Source organism: Xiphophorus couchianus, chromosome 1, assembly GCF_001444195.1.
Source record: "Xiphophorus couchianus chromosome 1, X_couchianus-1.0, whole genome shotgun sequence".
In the NCBI taxonomy this organism is placed as follows: Eukaryota; Metazoa; Chordata; class Actinopteri; order Cyprinodontiformes; family Poeciliidae; genus Xiphophorus; species Xiphophorus couchianus.
The window spans coordinates 21,173,332-21,187,622 of NC_040228.1; the positions used below are offsets into that span (position 1 = coordinate 21,173,332).

A 14,291-nucleotide genomic window follows, 5' to 3' on the forward strand; every position below is an offset into this window, starting at 1 on the left:
GATAAAGATATTTATTTACATTTAAAACTAATCCATTTGAGAATGATGTGGCTGCGTGAGAAAAGCCATGAACATAAAAACCTTAAACTTCCCTGGGGCTAAACTGAGGTAGGTGTACTCTAGCTTATTTATTCTTATGTTCAGTTGCTATACAACTCCCAGGTTCATTTAAAATAAAAATGAATGATAACCCAACATGACCAACATGCAAACAAACCTGTTTTTGTATCTGCCTTAACTTCCTAATATGTTTGTGATTACCAGTTCAGAACATCATAAGTAGCATAAATTCTCCACATTGGTACAGAATCTGAGAAGCATTGTTTTAAAAAGACAATTAATATAGGGGTACGTGACCTTAACAGATTTTTGGAAACAAGCCCAGAGAACTGAAAAATGCAAAAATATAAAGATTTTTCATAACAAAACATTAGATATTCAAATGAGATAATCTAAGAGGAAGAATTCCCTTTCTACTATGCCGACTGGAAATGTTTCATACCAAACTAAGACGGTTTTGTGGTTTCTTACTGAGTCACTGCAAAGACGCAAACTTTGTGGGTTGGCTTCCCCAGCACTATATATCAAGTAGCCTCTACCACAGACACTCCTGTCAGAGAGGAAAGGAATTAGCGAGAAGCATGATGAGGAGCCTTTCCCTGCTTCTGTTGGTAAGCATTACAATTTTAAATATCCATTCTTATGTACTGATTAAACAAGAATAATCAAAATAACATATCAAGTTTTCTTGTCAGATCTAGGTGTGTTTAAATTTTACACATTTAGTACCTTAGTTTTCCACACTTTTGCTTTGTTGCAGGGACATAAACATTGAGTGAGTTAAAATAATGTAAACATAGAGATAGAGATAAATATTTATTGTCATTGTCACAAGAACAACGAAATTTAAAAAGTGCCATCAGTCAGTGCATATGCTTAAAAACAAAAAATAACTGTCTCACAATTCACACACAATGTAAGAAATAACAAATAACTGGTAAAAAAAAAAAACTCAAAAACTAATAAATAAGAATAGCCACATTCTCACATACATCATTCATGATGATTAATTGTTGTTTTTGATTGCATTTAGTTTTGTTATTGCTATCGGGTAAAAACTGTCTCTGAGACGGTTGGTTCTTGTTCTGATTGCTCTGTATCTTCTGCCTGAAGGCAGCGGTGTGAACAGAGAATGTCTGGGGTGAGAAGTGTCCTTTGTGATGTGTTGTGCTTTTCTTAGACATATTTCTGTTACCAAATTAGCTGAAACTTTTAAATCCCAAATTTTGGTAATAGATCCTTCAGTTTCAGTTCCTTCTTATATTACAGGGAAACTTTGTTTGCTGATGTCACTTTACTATCAAAGGAAACTGGTTTTTGTTGCAAAGAGAAAGCCTTAACTATAAAGGCATTTCAGAACGCATACCCACGTAATAGGTCCTCGCTTTGTCATCAATCAGAGAAGGAAACATACGTACATGTTTGGTGAGCTTGGTTTTAATGCTTTGAATGTATTTTTTTTTGTACATCTGACCTGTCTCAAACAGAAATCTAAAGTGACAAAGACTCTGTTTTTAGGTTCCCTTTAATGCTTTATTCTAGGTGTCAGTAGTGTGAGAATACTAATAAGTACAGCTGGTGAGGCACTTTTGGCAACTGCTACCTTTCTTCCTCTGCACTTCTCTGAAGTTTCAGCATGCTTGGGTTTGTGGAACCAGAAAAAAAATACAATTTATGTAAACAATTCAAATAATGTTTTGAAAACTAATTTTCTTGGAGAAATATGTGGAAAACATGATTATAACTGAGTTTGGAGAAAGTGTAGACCAGGGCAGTGAGGAGAGTTTATGGTATATAGAGAGAGTCGGCAGAGCTATGGTGCACAGCCTTATTTCAAATGGCAGAGGAACTAAAAACCTATTTAATGGAACAGTTAGTCCTACACACACACACACAAAAGAAATAATAATTCTGTGATCAAGATTTCAACCAAATATTCTTGGAAATATAATGATTTATAGTAAATTCTACCTATTATGTTAATTGGTCTCTTTAAATTCTCTTGCGGTGCGAGTGTGTCTGTCTCTGTGTTGTGCTGCAATGAATTGGCGACTTAAACAGGTGTAGCCTGCCTCTCTCTCACCCAATAACCGCTGGAGATAGGCACCATTAATAAAGTTTTATCAGTTGACTGAATCATTTACAACAGTCATATAACATTAAATTAAATGATTTTTTAGATTAATTTGTATAAATTTAAAGGATTTCATTTTTTCACAACTTAATTTGTTTGTTTAAATTATAAATATTTCATTTATATTTTCATTCAAATATACTTAAATTACTAAATACAAAATGTCTAAATTAATTAACTTTAACTCAAAACTAAACATAGAAAAATCTAATTATTAATATTGGCTTTAATTCTTGTTTAATGTTATGGAATTGATTTGGGGTATACTTTGTGTCTGTGTGTCCACATAAATGAACTCACAATGAGCTAATACCAGAATGTAAGCATGCTAATATGTATCATTTATCTTCACAGAATCTTAAGAGATATTTCTAAGACCAAGAATGTAATGATAATTATAATATAGTGCGATTAGACACTACAACAGTCTCATTGTGGAGAAGAATGTACTAGTCCCCAGAATGAGGCTTCTCTTGCCCTTTTTTGTTCTTTTTCCACAGCTATTGTGAATTTTATGAAACAAAAAAGAGCTACTATCTCTCTCTCTCCCGCTCCGTCTCTCTCTCACACATGCCTAAACTCAATTCACACCTTCGTCCTAAACCTAACCCCTAACTCAAAACATTACTTCTTCTTCTTAAGGGGACCAGGCTTTGGGTCCCATGACGTGGTAGTTGTTGAAAAAAATTGTTTTTACAATGTTCCAAATAAATATGTGTGAGAGTGGTTGAGTAGTTGTTTTATAATCTTTCTTTCTTACTTTCTTCCTTGTTATTTTTTCTTGTTTTGTTTTTTTTGCAAGGGGACAAGTGTTAAGTATAAACAAAAACAGAACACTAACACTTCCCCAGATGGGCATTTAGCAAAATAAAAAAATTAAAGACAATAAAACAATATAGCAAGTTAAAATGTCAAGGTGTTTGTTAGATTCCAGCTCCCTCTTTTCACATGCCTCTGGGCAAGGCCCTGAACACCAAGTTGCCTACATGTCTGCACATTATTGTGTAAGCACAGACATGTTTATGGGTAGGAATGTCTGAACATAATTACAATATACAGTGCGAGTAGCATGACTGGAAATTTGTAATATAAAATCATTCCATTGACCACTTACAAATGCAAAAATTGACAATGACCCACTGAGAAAATGTAACAATTTGTAATGAACAGTAGGAAATAAATCCCAAATCTAAAATAATTTTCAATGAATGTATAAAATGTTTCAAAAACATGTAACATTACCATGTTACATGTTATGTTATGTAATGTAACATAAACATAGTCATTACTTTAAGGAACTCTGTATAGTTTCTTATGAGTCAAAAGCCATGCTAATAGGTAACTACCAGTCTCATACTGTAGATTTATGTGCATTTGTTGTATTAATGAACACTGACTTTGTTTGTGAGAATATCCTTGAACTGAGTGCACAAGATGATATACTCCATCTTGTCAAAAAAAGAAGGTAAAGATAAGGCATATACAGTAGCTTTGAATTATTGTGAGGTAGCAGAGAACATGAAAAAAACTGAAGTAATAAAAAGACGAAAAAAAGAGCAATTAATGTTTGTAAGTTAATCATGTTCCTTTTCTGTATTTTCTATCCATAGGTTGCATTAATAGTCTTGGGAGGTAGTACAGAGGGCAGTGAGCACCATAAACAAGCTAAACGGGTAAATAGTGAAAATTTCAAATTAAAAAAAAAAAAAAAAATGTAATTGTTAATTTATTCTGCATTTTGGCTTCTATAGGAAATCTTATCACGTTCCAAAAGAAGATGGGTCCTGTCTACGATAGAACTAGAAGAGGAAATGGACGTGAAATACCCGTACAAAATTTCTACAGTAAAACACAGATTCTTTATAAATATTGGCAATACCATAATCTGTCGGCTCAATGCCTAATCAAGGCTATTAATGCAAAAACCTGCCACTGATAGTCGGATTATTTGTTTCTCTTCTAGATGCACAATCTTAAGACAGCAGATACAGAATATGAGTTTGAAATAAAGGGAGATGGTGTGAAAGAAGGACTGTTCAGCATTAATAAAACAACTGGAGAAGTCTATGTACATAGGCGCCTCGACAGGGAACAGAAGAAATCCTATCATGTGAGGGACAATTCATCACTATCAATACCTGCTATGATATGTAGTCATTACAAACTGTGTCATCTGAATAAAATATAATCAACAGATCACATTTGATATCTTGGACAAAATTACAAAGCAAAAAATTGACCGAGATCTATCTTTTGATGTGGATGTAAGAGACATAAACGACAACGCACCGAGGTTCGCTGCGTTTCAGAAAAGTTACGATGTGAAAGAAAATACGAAAGAAGGTAAGTTCAGAAACGTGCAAATATATCAAAAGTCTGCAGATTTTCTAAATTATGAACTTTTATAAAAAAGTTTTTATAAAAACTTTCTGGTTGTAGATTTGCCAAAAATATTGACAATTAAGGCTTTAATTTCTTGATTAATGTTAGTCAAGTTTAAGAATAACATTTTCATATCTAGCTGACAAAAAATGTTGGCACGTGTGGATATACTTATGCTTATACGTTCTTTCTATGGAGTTCTGTGAATCTTTTTTATCTTTTTTTGTATAATGTAATAAATACATTATATATTATTTATGTAGACAATAAATGATAACTGAACATGTTCCAGATACTTTGATGATTTTCTTTGTCTGCCAGGAGAATACCTGCCAGTGATCATGGACATTGTAGACGACGATGAGCCAGGCACAATCAACTCATCAGTTGTGGTCACTGTGGGTAAACAAAGCCCACCTGAACCAAAGATTGCAGTAAAGAGCATTAATGGCAAACTACATCAACTCATATCTGAAGGATGCTTTGACTATGATGTAGGCCTTAATTTATTATAGTAATGTAGTTTTTGGAAATTCACGCACGATGTAATTTTTTGGTCAAGCTAAAATATGTTTAACTATATTTTTCAGAAAGAAAAACACTTTTCCATTGTTATTAATGCATCTGATCGTGGAAAACCACCAGTTTCCAGAACTGAAGTTATTGAACTCAATATTATTGACACAAACAGTCATCCACCCACGTTTAAGAAGAGACAGGCAAGAATTACTTACGATATCAATGTTTATTTATTTTGCTTTTTAATTTGTAAATTCCACTAAGTTTATTATTTTTTCATGTTTTAGTATGAAGCTGAGGCTGTGGAAATGCAAACCCCTGATGATATTTTAAGAGTTGCAGTAGAGGATAAGGACACTCCCAACACTGACGGCTGGCGAGCCAAGTACTCCTTTATTAGTGGCAATGAAGATAAAATCTACAAAATTACCACTGACCCTAAAACAAATGAAGGGATCATTGGTGTTGTCAAGGTAACTGTTTTACCACACCTTACAGAAAATGTTCATTCATAATGGACTAAATTATGAGTTCACCAATTGTTAGCATAAGTATTATGAAGAGTTACTGAACATCTACACTTGTGTCTTCTTCAGGCGAAGAATTTTGACGTAACTACTTTGGTAAAACTGCAAATCAGAGTTGAGAATATTGAACCATTAAAAGTCTGTAAAGATGGAAAATTAATTGAAGATTCAAGCATCCTTCCAGCAAAAGATTCTGTCAACGTCACAGTGAAAATGGTTGACACTAATGATGCTCCGGTGTTCGAAAAATTTACAGCTGAGGTATACCAGACAGAGGAATCAGAGAAAGGACAGGTGCTGTATACCCCTAAGGTTAAAGATGTTGACTCCTCTAACGTCAGGTAGGTTCTCAACGAAACTGCATTCATGTTCACCATTATTTGCTTGTTTGACCGGCATTAAAATTATTTGTAAAGTCAATTAATAATTGCGAACTTAGGGCAAGATGTGGTAATATGTATGTTTTAGGAACAGAAAAAAATGAAAACAAACAAAAAAAATACTATTTAAGTACTGTTCCTCATTTAAGATATGCATATTTTGCCATAATCCTTCTTCTATGGGTTTCCCCCAATAATGTAAGAATCTCTGAGGTGGGGTGATTGCAGTGCTTAGTGTGCCTGTCTTATAATTGTATGACAAGAATTCAGACATATAGACTACAGTAATTTCTATTTTACTAATAAGGTTTTGAGGTTGAATAGTGATACAGATAGACTGTTTATTTTTCTCCTGACAATAAAATTGACCTACTGTTTGATTATTATTTTTTGTCCAGGTTTGAACTGTTAGAAGACCCTGCTAAATGGGTGACTATTGATGAAAAAACAGGAGCAATCACAACAATCGAGAAGATGGATAGAGAGTCACCTTTTGTAGATGAGAACAATATTTACAGAATTGTTATTGCTGCCATAGATGATGGTATGACAAGACATTTCTAAACATTTGCAGCTACAATCAGAAGGCATAATTTATTAAATTACTGAACTTAAAAAATTTCCTTTCCTGTGGTTTCCAAGGTTCACCTCCAGCCACAAGTACATGCACAGTCAGTGTCCACCTCAGGGATATCAATGATAACACTCCTATGCTGCTCAACAAGACTTTCATTTTGTGTTCAAACCATGCTGACAAGGTCATGGTGCGTGCTAAAGATGCTGATGCTGAGCCATTCAGTGGACCCTTCAGTTTCTCCTTGGCAGATGGTAAAACTGTGAGCGAACGCTGGAAAATAGATCCTACCTACGGTTAGTTCACACTTTGGCCTCCTACCAAAATTACCAAATCATATAATCATAGTTGGGTCATATATATTTACCTTTATGTAGTAATAATAATAATAATAATAATAATAATAATCATACATTTCATTTGTATAGCAAATTTCTAAAAATGCAAAGATACTTTACAGGAATCAAGCTAAATTACAAACAGAGCACTTGAGTACAACAAACAAAATCAAAAAAGGAAGTATATATTCATATATTTTACAAATGTATTGTTTTTATAAACAGGTGAAGAGGTTGGCATTGTTTTGCTGAAGAAATCTGACTACGGTAAATACTCTGTACCGATACGGATTCAGGACAAACAGAGTCAAGCTAAGGAGGAGAAATTAGCCATTGAGGTTTGTGAGTGTGACGAAACCGGTGTTTGCCCAAAGATCTTGTCAATTGGCCTTGGTGACGCTGTCATAGGAATAATTTGTGCAGGACTGCTTGCATTTCTATGTGAGTATAAAATTATAAACAATGATCAAAATAATGAAAGTGTATATACTATGTGTGTGTAATATTTTCACTTTTTGAAAATATGACATTTGGGTTTCCATTAGCTGTAGGACAGAATCATGACTTCAGAGTCATTCCCTAAGAAAATAACAAATGCCTCCAATAAATGGAGCACTGTGGAAGTTCGAATGAATCTGAAAAGTGTCTCCTCCCTCTGAAGCTGTTTCTTCCTTTTTAGCATTTCCAGCTAGAAGACCCTTTTCTCAAAACTTAAAATATGGCACCACTAGCATGCTAGTTTGACCATTTTAATGATCAAACTATTTCTTTTGTTTCTTGTCCTACAGAAACAAAAGAAAGGCTATGTCACTGTTGATATACTGAATCTTCTGAAATAAATTAACTGAATTCTTATTCACATTTACATCCATTTAACCTTATGTTAACAGGCAATTTAAAACTCATGAGGTAAACATTTAGGGTTAGCTTTAAAAGTAAATAGAATTTGTAAACCTGGTGCTTAAACTATTTTATTGTCTCCACAGTATTGCTCCTTCTTTTGAAATGTAATCAACAAAAACATACAAACCCTATATGCAGTGAAGAATACACTCAGACACTGATGAAGTACAATGAAGAAGGACCGGGCACTGATTGCAATGTAAGTTGTGGAGTGACTGTGCTGACTGCATAAAAACTGTCAATAAGACATCTCAGGATTGTCCTCCTTAAACAGTTAACTCTTTTTATTCTGGCATCAAAAACTCTAAAATTAGTCTTGCATTACACAAAGGATCATATTGTACTTTGTATCATTCACTCCAATTTGTGTGTACAATTAGATTAAATTTAAATAAATTGGATTCATCATGTATTTCTGAATTATTGGAATTTATTTGGGCCACTTTTACTTGTAAAACGCCTTCAGATGACATTTGATGTGAACTGGCACTATATGAATAACCTAAAATGAATGGAGTGTGTAACACAGAGGTTATGATGCATTGCTACAGCAAACACAAATGTATTTTTCTCTACTATTTCTTTGCCAGTCTAAGTCCAACATCTTACCATCAATGACTATGGAGAGTAATGTAAACGGCATCAAGCTGGGCCATACACAGGTACTTCACTACTTTTATGTCTTCATTCCAATTCAAGTCACAAACTCAGTCAATGTGTGATTACCCTTTGACTGAATAAAAACTTTAAACTGGCACTTGTTCCTTGTAATATTTACATTCTTAAGACAAGTACAGAATTTAATCCAGCAGGTTTTAAGAAAAGTCCTAACCTTTTTAAACAGTCAGTGGTCTCAGAAATATGACTGCCAAATGTGATACATTTGGCATTATAAAGGTAATTCTAAAATTAAAAAGTTAATTATCTGGCTATGTTTGTTCAATGTAGCAGGAAATGCATAATACAAAATAATTACCGAGTGTAATTCAAGAATCATATTGTACAATATTTAGAAGCAGACACGATTATTTATTTTCAGCTTTCAAATTTACTAAAGTCCTTTTGGAACATTTATGTATTCAAGTTCCTGCTTTATTCATTTGTGGACATCAACTAGATCACCAACACATTCCCAGGAATTGTCAATAGTACATAAGCATCCAACACAAAAACCAGAAATGATATTTAAGGGTTTCAATATTTTATTTTGTATCAAAGATTGACTAATTTTAAGGTCTATTGATCTATGCCACTATTTATGTCTGCTCCACCTTTAAAAAGTACTTTTTTTTTTTACTGTAATGTATATTCACAGATGAACTCCAACATAAACCTAACAGAGTCTCAGCAGCTTGTTCACTTCCAAAGAAGCAATAATAAGGATTGCACAGTATTTATGGCTAACTCGTCTGGTTTTTCTCCATAACCACAGTTGTGAAGGATAGTTTTGGAGAAATTTAAAGTAGGGTTATTTTACAAAACAATACTGCAGTCTATATAAATATCTTAAATATCACTGTTTAATCCATCATCTAAAACCTAAACATGGCCATCCATCCAACCTGACAAGTCCAGGTAAGAAGAACAATAATACAAGGAGTGGCCAAGGGATCGCAGTAACCCACAGTGGCAGAGATCCATAGTTCAGGTTGACAAAATCTGTTTAAAGGACAGAGATTAGATAAGCACTTCACAAATCTGGTCTCTAAGGAAGAATTAAACTATTTAAACTTTTAAAAGACAGGCATGAGTAGTCAGTTTTCAGTTTGCCACAAGCTGTGTTTTTTTTTTTTTAGCAGCCTCTACCAAGCTGGTCAGTGTTGGGCAAGGGAAGTCTTTGAAGAAAATCTGTTAGAGGCTCTTTTAAATTTAAGACAGGATTACCAGTCAAATTCCATTTTGAACAAGATTAAATATTACAGCCAGACTTACAACTGAATCATTTTAATCAAAGCATATTCATGTGAGGCAAAACATGCCCATTTCACAAAGACATGATGGAGAGCCTTTATGAAAATCAATATTAAAACGTTGCCTGAGAATGTAAGTTAGATTTACAGTCTGGACTCCGTTTTGTTCCTTCTAGCACATATTTTCAACCTAAACCATTTAATTGTAGCTCTGGCTGTTTGTTAAAGGAGTTGTCTTGCTGGCCTTAGCTGACATTTGCAGTCTTAAAAGGTTTCTTCCATGACTTTACTGTGTTTCACTGTAGCCATCCTGACATAAAGGTTATTGTAAATATAAAAAGTAAATTACCTAACTGTTTAATCATTGTCGCAGGAAATGTATAATTCAAAATAATTACTGAGTGTAATTCAAGAATCATTTTGTACAATATTTACAAGCGGATATGTTTCTTTATTTTCAATTTTCAAATTTGCAGTCCTTTTGGTAAATGTATTTATTCAAGTTCAGAATCAGAATCAGAATGCTTATATTGTTATTGTTACAGAAGGACAACAAAAAAAGACATGTGCCTGGGGCTGGTCAAACCTTGACTAAATTAAATGTTAAATTTGGTCTGTGCAGGTATTTATGTCTGTGGTGCCTTTAGACAGTACTTAAGCTTTACTGTAATGTATATCCACAGATGTACTCCAACATGAACCTAACAGAGTCTCAGCAGTTTGTTCACGTCCAAAGAAGTAAAAAGGAGGATTACATGGTGAGTAATTATGGCTAACTCAGCTGGTCTTTCTCCATAATTACAGTTGTGAAGGATAGAGTTTTGGATAAGTTTTATAAAACAATATAAAACTGCAGTCTCTGAATATCTTAAAAGTCAGTGTTTAATACACCATCTAAAACCTAAACATGGCCATCCATTGAAAGTGACAAGTCCAGGTGAGAAGAACAATAATACAAGGAGTGCTCTAGCTTTGTCTTTTGCAGCCTGAACAGGTTTTTTTATTCAATGACTATACTCTAGTTACCTTTTTGCCAGTAATTTAGCTTAACTATAACGTATTTCCACAGATGAATGTAAACATGGACATATTGGAGTCTCAGCGGCTGAGAGGCCTTCACAAAGGCATGACGAGAAATGCCAGAGTGAGTATGGACACATCATCTGATCTTTCTCAATAACTGTGTGATACAGTATATACTGTACGTTTCTGTGTCACTTTGGTTCTGTTGGTTAGTGTTGAGTAGCACAACACAAGTTTTAAAGCACAAGAGGGTGATTAAAGGAACACTTTTGAAGAATGATCCCCATCCAAAACTTTCTAATTGTTTTGTTTAGTAAAGTTATTACTCATTCATACACACACTTAGCATTTGCTAATAAAAAATTCTACAAATTAGGAAGATCCAGAAGTAAGTAAGTATGAAAAAATGTAAGTAGGTCTGTATAGGTGTTTGGGTTTCCAGACTGCAGATTTCATTTCATGCTTCAAAGAATAAAATGAGTCATTTCTGGATAGCAAATGGTTTTTACTATGGTTTATATTTAAGTGATTTCCTTGACCTTATTATTTGTCACAAAGTTCTTATGGGATTTGTCCAGTCCATCCAGTTTCAGAAATTGTACTCAGTGAAGTTTCAGATGGACATTCAGATTTTGCATATTTTTTTTCAATTCTGCTGTTCTCTGCTGTATATTTATCTAAAAAGTATACTATTTAATATAGATATTTTCACTGCATTTGAAAAAAAAGAAAAAGAAATTTTAAAATGCAATCATGCTCAATGAGACAAATAAGGCTACAAAAAATAAATAAATAAATAAAAATTCTGTATCAAAAAAAGCAAATCTGTCAATGTGGATGAAAAAATATGAGTGTATCACTTACTAAGAAAACGTTTAGAAACGTTAAAAGGTCAAGCTAAAGATGTGCTTTTTTCCTTAAATCAGCGCTCAACAGTGTCATCAGACATGAGGAGCACAGTTCAGGTAAGCAAACCTCTTTATTTACAATGCGCTGCAAAAGAATTACCATCTCTTTAATTTTTTTCTAAGCTTCATCTCCTAAAACATTTTTTTCCTGCATACAACAAACCTCAACATAGCATATAGTATGTTGAGGTTTGTTTGTAACATATGCAAGAAATTAACACCAAGTGGTATATGCATGTCTAAAACAGGTTAATGATACACGGTTTTCATATATATATATATATATATGTATATGAGAGAGAGAAAGAAAGAGAGAGAGAGAAAGAGATTTAAGACAGCATTACAAGTTAAATTCCATTTTGAATAAGATTAAATATCACAGCCATAGTTACAATGAAATGAATTTAATCAAACATGTCCATGTGCTAAAATATCCCAGTTGATGCCCAGACCCATATCCAATTGAGGGTTTGTGGCAAAAGTTAGACTATTAGATGCTCTCCTTTTGGCCTGATAGTGGAGCTATTTTGCAGAAGAATGGGGGGAAATGTATGTGAAAACATACACTGTAAGACAAAATCAAGTTAATTACTTGCAAGTAGTAGGCATTCCTAGCAATATAATTTGCAATGCTCCTCTCAGAGGCAGCGATAATACAGTCTGAAATTGACTGGCGATTACTGGCTGAGACCACCCTCTCTTTATAATGTCCAGCTCTTTGGAAAATATCTGCAAGTGCATGTACAGTATGTCTGCAGATGAAGTAGGCATTTCCAAAAGAATGTGCTTCTCAAGAGCCACACCTGATTGAACGAGCAAAAGGAATGAGGCATTTCTCAAGGAACCCGCCTGATTGGACAAACAAGATCAAGGGAAACACACTTGGACAAGACAGAGCATTCCACAAGCATGACGGCCCACATGATGACTTTATTACAACAAAATATATAATCGTTCAACGTTCATGAACACTAATATAATCAGATTATGATAAATGTGTAAAATATCAACCCAATAGAAATGTATGCAGGAATTAGTGCATTTTCAGTTAGTTTTTTTTTTTTTTTTTAATAGCTGACATTTAATTTTTTTTTTGGCAGAGCTTTCCCGTCAGCCGTTCTAAGAGTACCTGGTCAGATAATCGTACTTCCAGTGTACTTCAGAGGGTAAGATTGCTTTATCTAACACATTACACGTATGGCATCTTTGAATGTTCTACAATATAGTATGTGGCAATTTTAGTAATGAAATAAAAGTCAAAGACACAATAGTGCATTTGATAAAATATGATAAAATGCATTTTTGTCCATAATCGCATGAAGCACAATTATTGAGTCTCTTAACCAATGTATTTTTAACTAAAAATGCATTGGTTAAAATTGAATTTGAGTGTTTTATATTTATGTTAATGTTTTTTTGTTTTGTTTTTTTTCTATTAAATCCACAGTCTCTTTCAGTGACTTGTGATAACCAAACAAATAGCTCAGACGACTATGTCAAGATTTATGATTATGAGGGGAATGGCAACAGCTGCATGTCACTGGATTTGCTGTCATCTGGCAACCAACAGGATGATTTAAGCTTTTTGAATGATCTCGGACCACAGTTCAAGACCTTGGAAAAGATCATTATGGCAAACAAGTCTGGAGTTTCCTAAAGCAGAGAAGTCTGGAATTTAAGATAATCTTTCATACTCTCTAGTTTGGTATTAAAAATACTGTATATACAAGTGGACTTTTTGATAAATGTATAATCAGAATAGCTAGATTTTGTACATAATGTATATATACAGATCATGCACCTTTAAAGTTAAGTACTACACATTTGCATTTGTCCACCACACAGAGATTGTGTGTCAAAGCAGTTGCAGTTTGCTTGCTGTTGTATGAAGCAGGTCATGCTCTGTTGATTATGAGAAGTTGCTCTTTATTAGAAATTGGATGTACTTATTTGTGTCTTACTTTGCTAAACGGGCAGAATTAGTTCTATTATAGAAGAACTTTTCAGTTGTGGTGCTTTGAATATATATTTTTTCCAACTACAGGTACACTTGTGGACTCAGGGTTTTTTTTAAATAACGTGTACAGTATATTAACTTTTTCTTTGTTAAGTTTGTTAATGTTCTGGGTCTCTTCATCTGGTGAGACTGAAAAGACACCCAGATGAAGAAACTGACTTTCAGTTTGTACTTGTAAGTCAAATTTTTAATAGTCTTTTCTGGGAATGCTGAAAGGATGTTTGTGAAAGTTTGACTTGAAACACCAACAATGTAATGGGTTGCTAAACCACAAAGAGTTCAATATTTAATGTGTAGCATATATGTTGGCACTTCTGGCAGTTTATCTCATTGACCTTTGGCACACACGACCCTGCTCTGTCCATTTGTGAACATCCATGCTCTGACTTCTCAGACACACTGAACACGGCATAAATGCCAGGCAGAAGAAGCTTCAAAACGTAGAGCCTTCTTATTGTGTGGTTGGGTAGACAGAAAATTGTCATGTTACATTTCTGTTAGTTCTCAATAAACAACTTGTCAAACATCTGTCCATGTGACCTTGTTAAAAGGTGTATTTCTCAGTCCGGCTACAGTTCCAATTTGTTGTCCATGTTTGGTAGAGTACAACATTGCT

General features: G+C 33.9%; 1 protein-coding gene across 4 annotated transcripts; it reads left to right on the plus strand.

Annotated features, from left to right (window-relative positions):
* The first annotated feature begins 476 nt into the window (after window positions 1-476).
* On the plus strand, window positions 477-14,203 carry cdh26.1 (cadherin 26, tandem duplicate 1). 4 transcript variants are annotated; one of them, XM_028045834.1, is made up of 19 exons: window positions 477-671; window positions 3,805-3,867; window positions 3,946-4,038; window positions 4,158-4,304; window positions 4,390-4,537; window positions 4,898-5,070; window positions 5,167-5,295; window positions 5,383-5,568; window positions 5,692-5,963; window positions 6,401-6,546; window positions 6,645-6,872; window positions 7,140-7,355; window positions 7,901-8,016; window positions 8,408-8,479; window positions 10,411-10,485; window positions 10,797-10,871; window positions 11,677-11,715; window positions 12,759-12,824; window positions 13,106-14,203. In XM_028045834.1, exons 1-19 carry the CDS (start codon window positions 492-494, stop codon window positions 13,313-13,315), a joined length of 2,634 nt encoding a protein of 877 aa, XP_027901635.1. In that variant the 5' UTR covers window positions 477-491; the 3' UTR covers window positions 13,316-14,203. The 4 variants fall into 4 exon arrangements, with proteins under 4 accessions (XP_027901635.1, XP_027854653.1, XP_027854817.1 ...); XM_027998852.1 differs by having other exon boundaries at window positions 6,645-6,830; XM_027998939.1 differs by having other exon boundaries at window positions 624-671; window positions 3,946-4,022.
* The last annotated feature ends 88 nt before the right edge of the window (window positions 14,204-14,291 follow it).

Coding starts and splice junctions, on each gene's coding strand:
- cdh26.1 (XM_028045834.1), top strand. CDS start 492: ATGTTTCATACCAAACTAAGACGGTTTTGTGGTTTCTTACTGAGTCAC. Junction 5,071..5,166: donor AAGGATGCTTTGACTATGAT/GTAGGCCTTAAT, acceptor TATATTTTTCAG/AAAGAAAAACACTTTTCCAT. Junction 7,356..7,900: donor AGGACTGCTTGCATTTCTAT/GTGAGTATAAAA, acceptor TTGTCTCCACAG/TATTGCTCCTTCTTTTGAAA.